Source organism: Crocuta crocuta, unplaced genomic scaffold (assembly GCF_008692635.1).
Source record: "Crocuta crocuta isolate KB4526 unplaced genomic scaffold, BGI_CrCroc_1.0 scaffold147, whole genome shotgun sequence".
NCBI lineage: Eukaryota > Metazoa > Chordata > Mammalia > Carnivora > Hyaenidae > Crocuta > Crocuta crocuta.
In genome coordinates, this window is record NW_027532594.1 from 7,754,135 (window position 1) to 7,767,425 (window position 13,291).

Here is a 13,291-nt window from a genome sequence, read left to right on the forward strand (position 1 = left end):
GTGCACCTGCGTCCCACCGTTGCTATAGCGACTGGGGCCTCCGGACCGCAGATCATAGCTGCTTGCCAACATCTTTGAGCTTCGGCAGCTGCGGAGGCCAGGGTAACTGGCGGGTAACTAGGCTTTGGAGTAGGATTTTAAAATGTGTGTCTTTAAAACTGTTTATGGGCTGTCAGAGGTCCAGTTTTTGTTCACAGTCTCAACACCCTGGGGGGTGGGGGGTCCGATTCCGTTGAATCAGGTTCCCTGGGACGCAGCTTTAATGCGTCAATCCAGGAAGCCCTTTGTTTGAACAGAAAACGGTGTAGAGGAGCACAAAGAAACCCCAAATAGGCGTGTCAGGGTACACCCGAAACTAGGCTGTTTATACACTTTGACAAAACGCTTCAGAGACCCAGTCAGTGTTCGTTGAAGCTGTATGCTCCCTACATTAACTTCTAGGTCCTCTAGGGTATTCAGAAGAAATCAAGACATAGATCCAGCTCCAAGAAGCTTACAATCTTAAAATACACATGAAATAGTAAAAAAATATTTTGACTTACATATTATGTGTTGCTGACTAAGTGCAGTAGGATTCAGTGATGATGAGGATGTAGATCAGTAAATAGATGTCTGGGGAAGAGATGAAATTAAAACTAGGCATTTGCTTTATGTAAACTAGATACAAGGAAGGAGAAGATATCAGGCATTCCTGAACATTACCAAGTACTGAAAATTGTCAAACATTGAAAAATACTCTGAACTCCTGTTGATCAATTTAGAACAGATTTCAATTAAGAACTCCAGCACTTCTTTACTGAAATTAATATTTTCTACAAAAATTCTGAGGAACTACAAGATCGTAGGAAGCCATCTCCATTAAAAACAAAGTTAATTATATGGGCAATTAGTGTGTGGTGATGGTAACTTATAATATTTGTTTTATTGGAACATCTTATTCCTCCACGAAGGCAAATAATTAGTTGTTACTACATTTCTCTAATGCCTGGTAGGCTTGAAATTGCAATGGGTGGCTTATGGTGCTGAGGCTTTCTCCCGTTTCCATTTGGCTATTTTTCACCTTAGTGAAAAATAGTACTTACATCTCTGGTGATTAATAGGCAACTTTTAATCAAGAATGTTCTGCAATTGCTGAATTTTTCTCTTAACTGCTGATTGGTGAGCCTGGAGTCAGTGGTGGAGGTGCAGTCTGGAACCTCCAACACTTGACTTCAGGTCTTGATGTTGAAGTCTCAAAGTCTGGGGCTTTCAGAATTTGCAAAGTTTGGTCCAGTTTGTAGGCAGTGATGGAAGTAGGTCTTTGCCAGTGAGTTATGGTGTTGGCTCATCTGGTATCCTGTCCTCTCAGAGCTCTATCTCTCTCTCTCTCTCTCTCTTTTTAAAAAAATCTATTTATTTCTGAGAGAGAGAGAGAGAGAGAAAGGGAGGGCCAGAGAGAGAGGGAGAAACAGAATTCGAAACAGGCTCCAGGCTCTGAGCTAGCTGTCAGCACAGAGCCCGATGCAGGGCTTGAACCCATGAACCATGAGATCATGACCTGAGCTGGAGTCAGACGGTTAACCGACTGAGCCACCCAGGCACCCCTCAGAGCTCTATCTCTCATATGGTGGTTATGTCTAAGTCATTATTCCCCACAGGTCATACATGGGAACAAGTTAAATTAAGAAAGTCCTAACTACAACAACAGTTCTAACAAGTCTCATTTATAACTTCAGTCTGGAGAGAATCAGACTAAGAGAGAATTCTGCTTAAGAATCAAGGCAGAACCTTGTATACCAGCCATTTCTGGACCTTAGTAGTAGCAGATGAACTTTTTAGGATTTATATTTTCCAGGAGTCCACATCTAAGTCATATATTTGCGCATATCCTGGAGTTGAATATACTCCTAATTAGATGGATTGAGACCTCATTTAAGATATTCAGCAAGCTCAGTAAAGCAAGCAGAACCCAGGCCATCCTGGGAAGCTATACATAGCTCTAGCGGAGTTCTGGTATACCTCCTCTGATACAAACACAGTGAAAAAAAAATAATTTAATTTTCAAATTCTAGCTGTAAGTGGAAGAACTAGTCTTAGAAATGAAGAATTAGAAACATGAGTAAGTAGAGCATGATTTCAGTGAGCTGAAAATCAAATTACTGATGTAGATGAGAAGTTTGAGATAATCACAGAGAATACTGAGGCAAAAGACAAAGGTATTAAAGCTCTTAGAAGATAATATATGTGAAAGAGACAAAGATGGATCAACATTAGATTAATAAGTGCCCCTGAATAGAGAACACAGCAACTGGAAGAAGAAATGTCCTTACTGATATAAAAAATAATAAAGGAAAGAAAATCTCCAGATTAAAAGAATACAGGACTAAGGATTATAGAAAAAAATAGAGTACACCGATAATGATGAATACTGAGTAATGTATAGAAATATCTAAAACTAATATAGTAGTGTATGTTAATTATACTTCAATAAAAAGAGGATATACCAGAATCCATGGAAAAATTTCTTTAGAACAGTCAACATGAGGATATATCCTGGTTAAGCTACTCAATTTTCAGAATAAAAGAACTCTTGGGGTACCAGGCAAGAAACAGAAGTGGCAGTGGAAGGATGGTAGTGGTAGAGAAAAAACTGTTGGGGTTTGTTAGAATCCTATATAGCACATTCAGTACTGGACGACATTGAAAGCCTGTTTCAAAGTTCTGAGGGGGCATACAATGTGTTCCAAGCAAATTATACTCCTTTAATTTTCCAAGTTGTGACTTAAGTATCATTAGAGTTTGTGAGGGCTCTATCTGTTTTTATTCCTGTTGGCACACTGCATTTCTGAGCCTATCTCTCTTTCATATAACTTGACAAACACACCCATAGCAACCAACGTGTTACCAACATTGCCTTCTAACCTCTTCCCGTCGAATTCAGGTTCATTAGTAAATCATCTGTCTTCTAGGTTATCACAAGAGTTTTTCAAAGGTTTTTTTTTTTTCTAATATGCTTTCTTCTAATAACATAAGTAACTATCCTTTCAGTTTCCAGGGACAGTTTCCTTGTCACCTGCTGCCTGACCACTATCCTAGTGACATATTTTAGATTTTTGTTATGGCAGTTCTAAGTCTGTATAAATCATGATAAATGTTGCTAAGTTATGAAAACAACTAACTCCTAAATCTCAGTGATGTAAAACAATAAAGGTTTATTTTTATTTTTTGGCACATGATTCATGTCTTTTGGGAGGTATCTATGGTTATGCTTTATGTTTTCCTCACTCTGGCACCCAGATCGCTGAGCTACCACTATTTCGTACATTCTTGGCTTTTGTGGCAGAAAGAGGATCTTACACTGCAGTTAATGACTGTTGTTAACTCACTGGCCAAAACTAGTCACATGGGCTCTAAGTAATCATAAGGGGGTCAGGGATTGCAATTTCCAGAAGATAGAAGGCCAGAAATATTTGATAAACAAGATTTATAAGTACATGACAAGCATTCTCAGACATGACAGAATACAGCATCTGTGGTAAGCAGCCTCTAAGAGGGTACCTAATGATCTCTGCCCCCCACTTTTGTGTAATCCCCTCTACTTGAATCTGGACTGGACCTGTGACTTCTCTGAACAGAGCTCACACACAGCCCAGCAGCCATCCTGAGTTGGGGAGTCAGAATTGAAAATTCTGGGGAAACAAGGCAGCTAGAATTTTCAGAGCAAAGTACAAGAGTGCAGTGAGTGTATGAAGAAAGCTCTGGAGATCTTCAGGGAATTTCTCTGAGCCTTAAGCTGAGTACTGATCAGAACGTGCATGTGGGGAAACTACCCCTACTGAGGAATGAACCACTGGGCGAAGCCGGCAGAACATTTTTGGTAGTTCACACAAGGGTGGAACTAGTTTACATTCCCAACATCTTGAGTGGAAGAACCCTGTAGTATCTGGAGGTATTGAATTGAGTACAGTAAAGGAAACTGCCTCAGCAGTGGAGACAAATCAGCCATAGATGAAAGGCTGTTCTGATTTAGCCTAGGAAAGCATAAAATCAAGTCTCCAAAGGACCAGGCTATTTCCAAATAATTGTCTCAGATTGAAACTTGAAAGTGCTTAGAAAACTAAAAATAAAATCCAGCATCCAACAACGTAAAATTCACAATGTCTGTCATCAAATGAAAAATTGTAAGATTTTAAAAATGTAGAAACCACACTCCAGATGAGGGTAAAAAGAATCAGTAAAAAAAAAAATGGCACAAATGAAAGAATTAGTAGACAAGGACATTAACATAAATACTCCATATGTTCAAAAAGGCAGAGGGAAGCATGAAAAGATTAAGAAGGCACAAATATAAAAGACCCAAGTCAGACTTCTAGAGTTAAAAAATGCAGTGTCGAAAATGAAAAATATACTGGATGGAATTAAGAGCAGATTAGACATTGCAAATGAAAAGAGTAGTGAACTTAAAGATTTAACAGTAGAAACTGTCCAAAATAAAACAGAATCAAAAGATAATAAAAAGGATCAGTGAGCTGTGGGACACCTTTAGACAGCTTTATATAAACTGTATAATTGGAGTTCCAGAAAGAGGAAACAAAAACATACTTGAAGAGATAATGTCTGAAGAATTTTTCACATGTGATAAAAATTATGAACCCAGAGACCCAAGAAGCTCAATGAAATTTTAGACACAGGAATAAAACCACACCAAGCACATTATAATCAAATTAATATCAGCGGCCAAGAAAAAATTTAAAATCACTCAGAGAAAAAAAAGACTACATGTAGAGGAACAAAGCAGACTCTTGGAAACCATGCAAGTCAGAAAACTTGAGCAAAAATCTTTAGGTACTTAAAAAAAAGAAGCCCCACAAAATACAACTGCTGACTTAGGATTTTATGCTCAGCAAAAATACTGTTCAAAAATGGAGATGAAGTGGGGTGCCTGTGAGGCTCAGTCAAGTGTCCAACTTTGACTCAGGTCATGGTCTCATGGTTTATGAGTTCGAGCCATGCATCAGGCTTTGCTCTGACAGTGCAGAGCCTCCTTGGGATTTCTCTCTCTTCCTCTCTCTCTGATCCTCCCCCACTTGCACATACTCTCTCTCAAAATAAATAAACACAAAAATGGAGATGAAGTAAAAACATACAAAAACGCAATGAATTGATCACTAGTAGACTAGAACTGTTAAATGAAAACATTCAGATAAAAGGGCAATGATGTTGGGTGGAAATCTGGACCTACTCAAGGGAATAAAAACACTGAAAATGTGGGTAAGTATAAAAGACTTTCCTTGTTTTAAAACATTTCTTCAAAAAGAATGCTTAAAGAGAAACATAATAATAATGTGTTATGGAGTTTATAGTATAGAATATAGAACTAGAATGTATGGCAAAATAATACAGGGAGGAGGGAGGAAATGATTCTTTCAATGTTTCTTTTTTAAGAAAAAAAAATTTTTAATTTATTTTATTTTGTTAGAGAGAGAAAGGGAGGGACAGAGAGAGAAGGGGACAGAGGATTTGAAGTGGGCTCAGCAGATCCCAATGTGAGGCTCCAACTAATGAACTGAGAGATCATGACCTGACCTGAAGTCGGACGCCACCTAACTGACTCAGGCACCCAGGCACCCCAGTGTGAATTTCTTTTAGTGTAAGGTTCTTTTAGTGTATGTGAAGTGGTATAATGTTATTTAATGCAAACTGAAAAGTTAAAAATGTGTACTATGAACTCTAAAGTAACCAAAAGCAAAGCCAAGGATTGTAAAGCAATAAGCCAATAATGGAGATAGAATAGATACATAAAATATACTACATTATTTCAAAAGAACAGAATAAACAAAAAGGAACAAAGAACAGCACAAAAAGAACACAAATAGCAAGAGGGCAAGCAAATGCAATCGTACCTATCACATTAAATGTCAATAATTGAAACACCCTAATTAAAAGTCAGAGATCATTAGAGCAGATCTCTGAGCATATAGTTGAGCAAGACTCAACTATATACTGTTTATAAGAAAACCACTTTAACTATAAAGGAGGCCAAATAGGCTAATAGTAAAAAGATAGGAAAAGATACATTATACTAACATTAATGAATATAAAGTAGCTTTATATATTTCAGACAATAGATTTCAGAGCATAGACTATTATACTAGGGAAGAGAAGGATAGTTTTTAATAATAAAGTTGTCAATTCATCAGGAGGACATAACACTACTAAATATTTATGCACCTAATATCAGAGCTTCAAAACACATGATTTAAAAACCAGCAGAATAGAAAAGAAAAACATACATTCATAAGTATAGTTGGAGATTTCAACATCTTATTTCAGTAATTGATGAAGAATACAGAAAATCAGTAAGAATACAGAGGCTTGAACAACTGTCAGCCAACTAATTACATGGATAGAACACTTCACCCAGTGACAACAAATTGTGCTGGAACATTTGCCATGGTAGCCCAAATTGTGACCATAAGTAAGTCTCTATAAATTAAAAAGAATTATAATAATATGACAAATATTCTCTGCCAACAATGGAATGTAAGAAATCAGTAAAAGAGAAGTACCTAGAATATTTCCAAATATTTGAAAACAAAATAACTCCGTTTTAAATAACCCATAGATCAAAGAGGAAACCAAAAGGGGAAACTTTAATAGAAGGTAATGAAAATACAAAATTTCAAAATTTTTGGAATAAATCTAAAGCAGTACTTCGATGACATTTATAGAATTAAATGCTTATATTAAGAAGGTAGGTCTCAAATCAATGGCCTAAGCTTCCATCTTAAGAAACTAGAAAAAGAAAAACAAATTTAGTCTAAAGTAAACATAAAAAGGAAATACTAAAGATTGTAGAAGAAATCAAATAAATAGAAAACAGAAAATAAACAGAAAAATCAATGAAACCTAGTATGTTTCCTGAGAAATTAAATTTCTTTTGTGAGCTCCCTTGCTTGTAAGTAAAAGTCTAAAATCTTTGACTTGGGTTTATGTTCTTGCTTGGTTTAGCCTCTACTTATTTCTCTGACCTGATTTTTATTTTCTCTGCTGTGGTTATGCTGGTCTTTCGTATTTTCGGTTGTCCACTCTACTGGCCCATGACTTTTGTACATGCTGTTTCCTCTGTTTGTCCCCTCCCCAACTGTCTCAATGTTTTTCCTTCCCACTGTATTTTCACCTAGTGAATGCCTACTCATCCTTTAGATTTGCGTTTGATAGCCTAGTCAAGGACATACCCCACCCTAACCTGTAAACTCTACTATCCTAACCTATAAACTCTACTAGGATAGGCACTGTGTTTGTTTTGCTCAATATTTTATCTTCAGCACTTAGCACATGCCTGGCTAATGGTGAATTCTCAGCAAATATTTGTTGTATTAATGAATTATTTCTAGTAGTAGATCTGTTTTCTTAGGATATGCTAAGTTCAAGCATTACCCCTTTCTGCATCTCATGAATCAATATTCTGAGGATTGGAAGATTATTACTCTTGGGCTTATAAGGAATAAGAGTATTTAGAGATTTCACCATTTCCACCCGCCCCTCCTGATACTTCACATATTCATCCATTTCTCTTGTTGGAAAGTCAAGGTCATTTTGTCTTCTGATGAGTATTATTACTCTAGTACTAGGAAGTTTCATCATTAAGACTATTGTTTGGTTTGTTTCATTGTATCATCCATACTAAAAAAGGAAACTTGGTACAACTTGTGCCAAAGAACTAGTTAAAATTAGTGGTAAATTAGAGGATTTTTGACTATTTTACATGCAGATACTTACTTTGTAGTTTAAAAATACATCAATGACTAAAAAGTGAAATCAATGTTTGAACACTCTGATGTCAAGAATTATGCACTAAGAGATTATATGGTGATGGAATTTTGTATCCCAGACATGGGAGATTTTTTTATTCCTCAGAATAACTCTATGATGTAGAAATTAATGCCATTTTTTTCAGGCAAACTTTTTGTGATTTGCTCACAGTCTCAGAGTTAACATGGTATTAAAATACAAACCTAATTATCATGTCAAAACCCATTAGTTTCCTACTGCCACCTCTACCAGAAAATGTAAACTTAAAAAATGTTGCCATCCTAAGGATTGAATGTTTAGGTTCTAATGATACATTAGCTAATAACTGCCAGGATTATTTCAGTTTGTCTGACTATGACACAGTCAGTTAAATGGTTTCTCGAAGCTAAAATTATGATCAGCTGTTCACAGATAGTACCCTGGTAAGAAAAAGAAGGTAGAGGTAAGATTTTGTCTAACATCAATTTAATTATGTAAAGTGCTAATTTCTATAACATGAATCATATGAAAACAGAGCAATGGGAAACAGCATAAAATGTAGGTAGGAAAAAACATTTTTTAAAAAATATTTTTATTTATTTCTAGGAGAGAGAGAGAGAGAGAGCGTGAGCAGGGGAGGGTCAGAGAGAGAGGGAGATACAGACTCTGAAATAGGCTCCAGGCTCTGAGCTGGCAGTCAGCACGGAGCCCAACGCGGGGCTCTAACCCACGAACCGCGAGATCATGACCTAAGCAAAAGTCGGACGCTTAACCAACTAAGCCACCCAGGCGCCCCAGGAAAGAACATTTAAATGCTTAATGTCATTTAATAGTTTGCCATCAACTATGAAAATTGAAAAACAAAAAGAGATTAGCTGAAGAGAAATGTTCTGGCTTAAGAGTTATATTTTAGTATTATATTCAGTGAGGTAAGCTGTTGACACAGAAATTGGGAGAGGAAGGGTAGTCCAGAAGATAAGTTGCATCTTGTTGCTGGAGCTATGAATTGAGACAATTTATTCTTTAGCAGATAGGAACCTATGTGAAAAAATTCTGCTGTCATAATTTCTCATGTTGCTGGGACATTTGATCATCGTTCCTTTGACAAGGTGATACAACAGAGGACAGAGGCTCAAGATCCAGGGAACAAAACAGGACAGTACAGAATGTATTCTTATTTTCTCAACTGGCCTTATTTCTGTCATCTGGGAGTTTCAAGGCTCTTGAGGAAATAGCAAAGGAGAGGTAGTCTAGGCATTAAGGAGAGAGTGGGTATAAAGAATCCCACATAGGAAGAGCCAAAGAGAAATGTATAAGGGTGCAGCTTGAGGCCTTTGGTGTGGGATGAGGACATAGTTAGGTTGGATTAGTTTGTGTTAAGGAAAAAAAATGGAAGATAAAGATAATGAAGAAAGTGGGATATAAAGTGAGAAGAATCTCATGATTTTGTACAGATTAGATTGTAGGCTTAGAATATAGATAAATTCACTCATAGATTAAAATACTTCACATTGTTGGAGAATAAGGCAGTGACAAGAACAATACTGTCAAACTTTAGATACAACTTTTAGCTAAGTTTTGGCCTGCTGCTGGAGCCATGAATTGTGACCTTTTATTCTTTAGCAGATAGGAAGCTATGTGAAAGAATCCTCTGATGTAATAATTTCTAAGCATCACTGGAACATTTGATCATCATTCCTTTGGCAATTCCAATCTTCTATGGAAGGTCAGTAGAAGCAGTTGATTTATTCACCTCTACAGAAATCAGACTCAGCCTATTTTGGTAAGTCTATGTATTCTTGATCAAGTTAGCTAAGACTTCATACCTACAGAAGTTAGATAGGAATACTAAACCATAGATTTCACTGTGGTTTTACTAACTTGTCATTGAGCATCACTTTTTTCCTTGATAAAGGAAGCACATAGTCTATAAAAAACATTATATACAATATTCAAATTATTAAACTTTGATAATTTAGTTTTATTATTCCCACAAAAAACACTTTTTAGGCGTAGAATACTGTACTAGGAATAAGAAACCATAATAAGACATATTTCATTTTTCCTGTCTTTTGTTGAACACATGTAAATTTAGACAAAATAGTTACTAATTACTGTGTGCCAGCCACTGTTCTAGGTATTAAGCATTCAGTCAGTGGTGGCAAAGACAGACATGAAGACATGAGACATAGGGATGGGGGAGGGGGACAATGATTAACCAAAAACATTTACAAAAAATTAGGGCATAGTTCTCATCATGGGGTGATTTATTCTCCTTCTCCACCACGGGACATTTGGTAATGTCTGGAGACATTTTTGATTGTCTCAACTTTTGGGGAAAGGTGCTCTTGGCATGTAGTAGGTGGAGGCCTTGGATGCAAAACATCCTACAAAGCACAGGCCAACTTCTTTCCTCCCCAACAGAAAACTATCTGGCCTCTAATGTCCATGGTGTCATAGTTGAGAAATACGTAATTGTAATACCTATTACAAAGCAAAAATAGAGAGTGCTATGAAAATTTATATAATGGAGTGGTTATGGAAGGCTTTCCTGAGAAAGTGAAATGCAAATTCAGACTTAATGAATGAGCTGGTCCTAGCAAGTAAGGAGTGGGAGCAGTGGGGTGGGGAACAATTCCAAGTAGAGGCAATAGTAGGCGCTAAAGAGCTTATGTTCTAAACATTTGCATGTGTATATGTGTGTTTGTGTGTACGTGTATCATATCATATATATCATATATACATTATGTTAAATTGCATGTGTGTGTACATATATTTAATAATGCTCAATAGCATCTGCTGGGTAATAATAACATTTATTGAACACTGACTATGTGTTAGGCACTGTATTTTACATGTGGTTTACATTTTGCCTAATTTAATTACATTTAATACATTTTACCTTATTTAATTCACACTGTTACCCTGGAAGTAGATATACTATTATTCTCAAATTATCCTTGAGAAACCTACTTGGTCAAGTTGCTTGCTTAGGATTACATAGTCAGTCTATCTCGCCCAACGCACGTTCTTACCTAAGGTGATGTAAATGTAGAGAGGAGGGGAAATGAATGATTGTCAGGAACAAGGTTAATGGAAGGCATCACGGAGGATGTGAGGCTCAGCTATACCTCAAAGGAAGAGAAGGGCTTAGGTAGACTGAGAGGCAGTGGGGAGTGTTGGTAGGGACTCAAGCTTGTTTATTGCAACAACCATCTCAAGCAAACTTTTCTTTTCCCCCACACAGTAGAAATGGACTTCAGTAATTTAACAATAGGGCATAGTTCACTTCTACCATTTAATGGCTGTTTTATATTTGTTGCTAGACTTAATATTGTAGTAAGGAGGGGTTGTGTCCTTACATGTATCCCTACATGGCATTTATGTACTTTTAAAGATATTTTAAAACATCATTTTCAGCATGTTTCCACATAACTAGACAAAATAATAACATTAAAGACTCCAAAGGACTTTTTGAAGACAGCTCACACCCACTCCATTACTTTAACTTTCTAATATAGGTTTTCAGTGAATTATGCCTTTTCGGTTCGGGACCCAGCCAAGGAGGTTTCCAGTGGAAGGAGGAGATTCTTCAGTTGGGCTAGAATCTGGGCTGAGCTCCAGTGCTGCCTGTAATGTGAAAGAGATGTCACCAACCAGGTCTGGTGTTCCCATCCCGATGGCTGAGGAAATGTGTAATGGCTATCATCAATATAAGCTTTAGTTGATGTTCAGTATTAGCAGGAAAAAAGTCCAGGACCATTAAATTAGTATTAACAAACTTTGCTGATTGCTGTTATGAAATTAGTATTAACAGATTCCAGGTGTTCTTAGCACAGTTTGTTTTTGGTAACTCTGTCTCAGTGATAGACCAGTTCTTTCCTTTTTCTTTCTTTCTTTTTTTCTAGCTAACAATCTTTAGCTAGATTGTTGTTGTTGTTGATAGTTACAAGAAAGATAACATTCATTTAAATAAGCAAATCTTCAGTCCTTTTACATGTTAGGTGTAAGGCTACAAATATAAAGAAGACTATGACCTCCGAATTAGTGTCATGTTGGCTTTGATTTGACCTTTAGCAGAAAGCTAGTGATATAGAGTATGAATGTTCTATAAAACAAAAATCGTTTTTTGCAAAATTGAAGGAAACCATAATAAATAGAATTTGTTCCACTTTCCTGCTGTTTACCATATCAAAACATCAGTTACTACACTGTTAGACTTCTCATGGTTTGGAAACTTTTAGAACACAGATTTAAGCTTCATAAGGTAGGTACTTTAAAAATCAGAGTTATTTAAGGATGCAGTGGGCTATGTTAGGAAGTACTAAGCACTGGTGTTTAGAAATGTTTGACATTGGGTGATTATCTGGTGGGAATGATGGAATAGAAATTCAAGCACTAGATGTATTTTTGGACTAGATGTCATTTAAGGATTCAATCAATATTTGAATAGTACATGGAATAGTATGTTCGGTTTTATATTTTCCCACATATTCTAGGTTTTAGAATTCCTGTAAATCACTCAATTGAAGTTATTTTAAGGTGTTAGTATATTCGGTTTTATATTTTTTCCACATATTCTAATTTAGGTTCCTTTAAATCACTCAATTGAAGTTATTTTAAAGTGCATATATGTATAAATGTTTACAACTATGCACTCCGCCTGCCCGCCTGCTTTTTTTTTTTTTTTTTGCCATTTAGTAATCACTGCATACCTTTCAAAATGATCATTTAGTGGATTACTTTATATTTATGATTTCCTGTGACTAAATGTATAGCAACAATTACAATTTCTTTGCAACAGAAGTCTAAAATGTCTGGCTCATCAACGTCATCAATATTGTGACATTCAGAGATTTCAAAATGATTTAAAACAGTTGATATGAACTCAAACTTTGCTGCTCTGGGAATATTTCCCTTTTAGTATCTAACCGCGTGTGCTTTGCTTTTTTATTCAGGCAACTCCGAAGATGCCCTGGAAGTCATTGCCTGACGATAACTGATGTTCCCATCACTGTCTATGCAACAATGCGAAAGGCACCTGCACAAAGCAGCAAGGAAATGCATCCTAAATAGCATCATTAAGTCTTTTGTAGAGGTTTGACTAGGTCAAGGGTAATGGGTCAGTATCATCTTATGATCTGATAAACAAATAAAGTGGTGGCACCTTTGGACGATGACAACAGTTGAAATATTTACTTTTAGTAGGAAAAGACAACGTCGTCTGTAAAATGTGTGGTATTAAGCCATCAGTTACGTTTGATGGATAAGACAGAATAATATTTCACATTAGAAGGTCCTTTGGAGATCATCTTGTTCACAGTGGATCGTTAATATCAATATTTCAAGATGAAGGTTAATCCACCTTGATTATCAATCATGAAGGGCCTTTTCTAAGCACTTAATGTGTTTTAGGCTGGTTTCCTTTGTTTATATTTGGGTTGCCTCTTAGCTGAATCCTTTTACTTGAATACCCTCATACCTGGCTTGATATCTTTTGATAATGTTCTGAGGAGGA

At 36.4% G+C, this 13,291-nt stretch overlaps 1 protein-coding gene across 4 annotated transcripts; it reads left to right on the forward strand.

Moving 5' to 3' along the window:
* FAM229B (family with sequence similarity 229 member B) lies at positions 1-12,956 on the forward strand. Of its 4 annotated transcripts, none has more exons than XM_077780019.1 (4): positions 1-102; positions 9,397-9,499; positions 11,295-11,433; positions 12,732-12,956. In XM_077780019.1, the coding sequence occupies exons 3-4, from the start codon at positions 11,309-11,311 to the stop codon at positions 12,847-12,849; spliced, it is 243 nt and encodes an 80-aa protein (XP_077636145.1). In that variant the 5' UTR covers positions 1-102; positions 9,397-9,499; positions 11,295-11,308; the 3' UTR covers positions 12,850-12,956. The 4 variants fall into 4 exon arrangements, with proteins under 4 accessions (XP_077636145.1, XP_077636143.1, XP_077636142.1 ...); XM_077780017.1 differs by having other exon boundaries at positions 3-113; positions 9,397-9,556; XM_077780016.1 differs by having other exon boundaries at positions 3-102; positions 9,397-9,556.
* Positions 12,957-13,291: the final 335 nt, after the last annotated feature.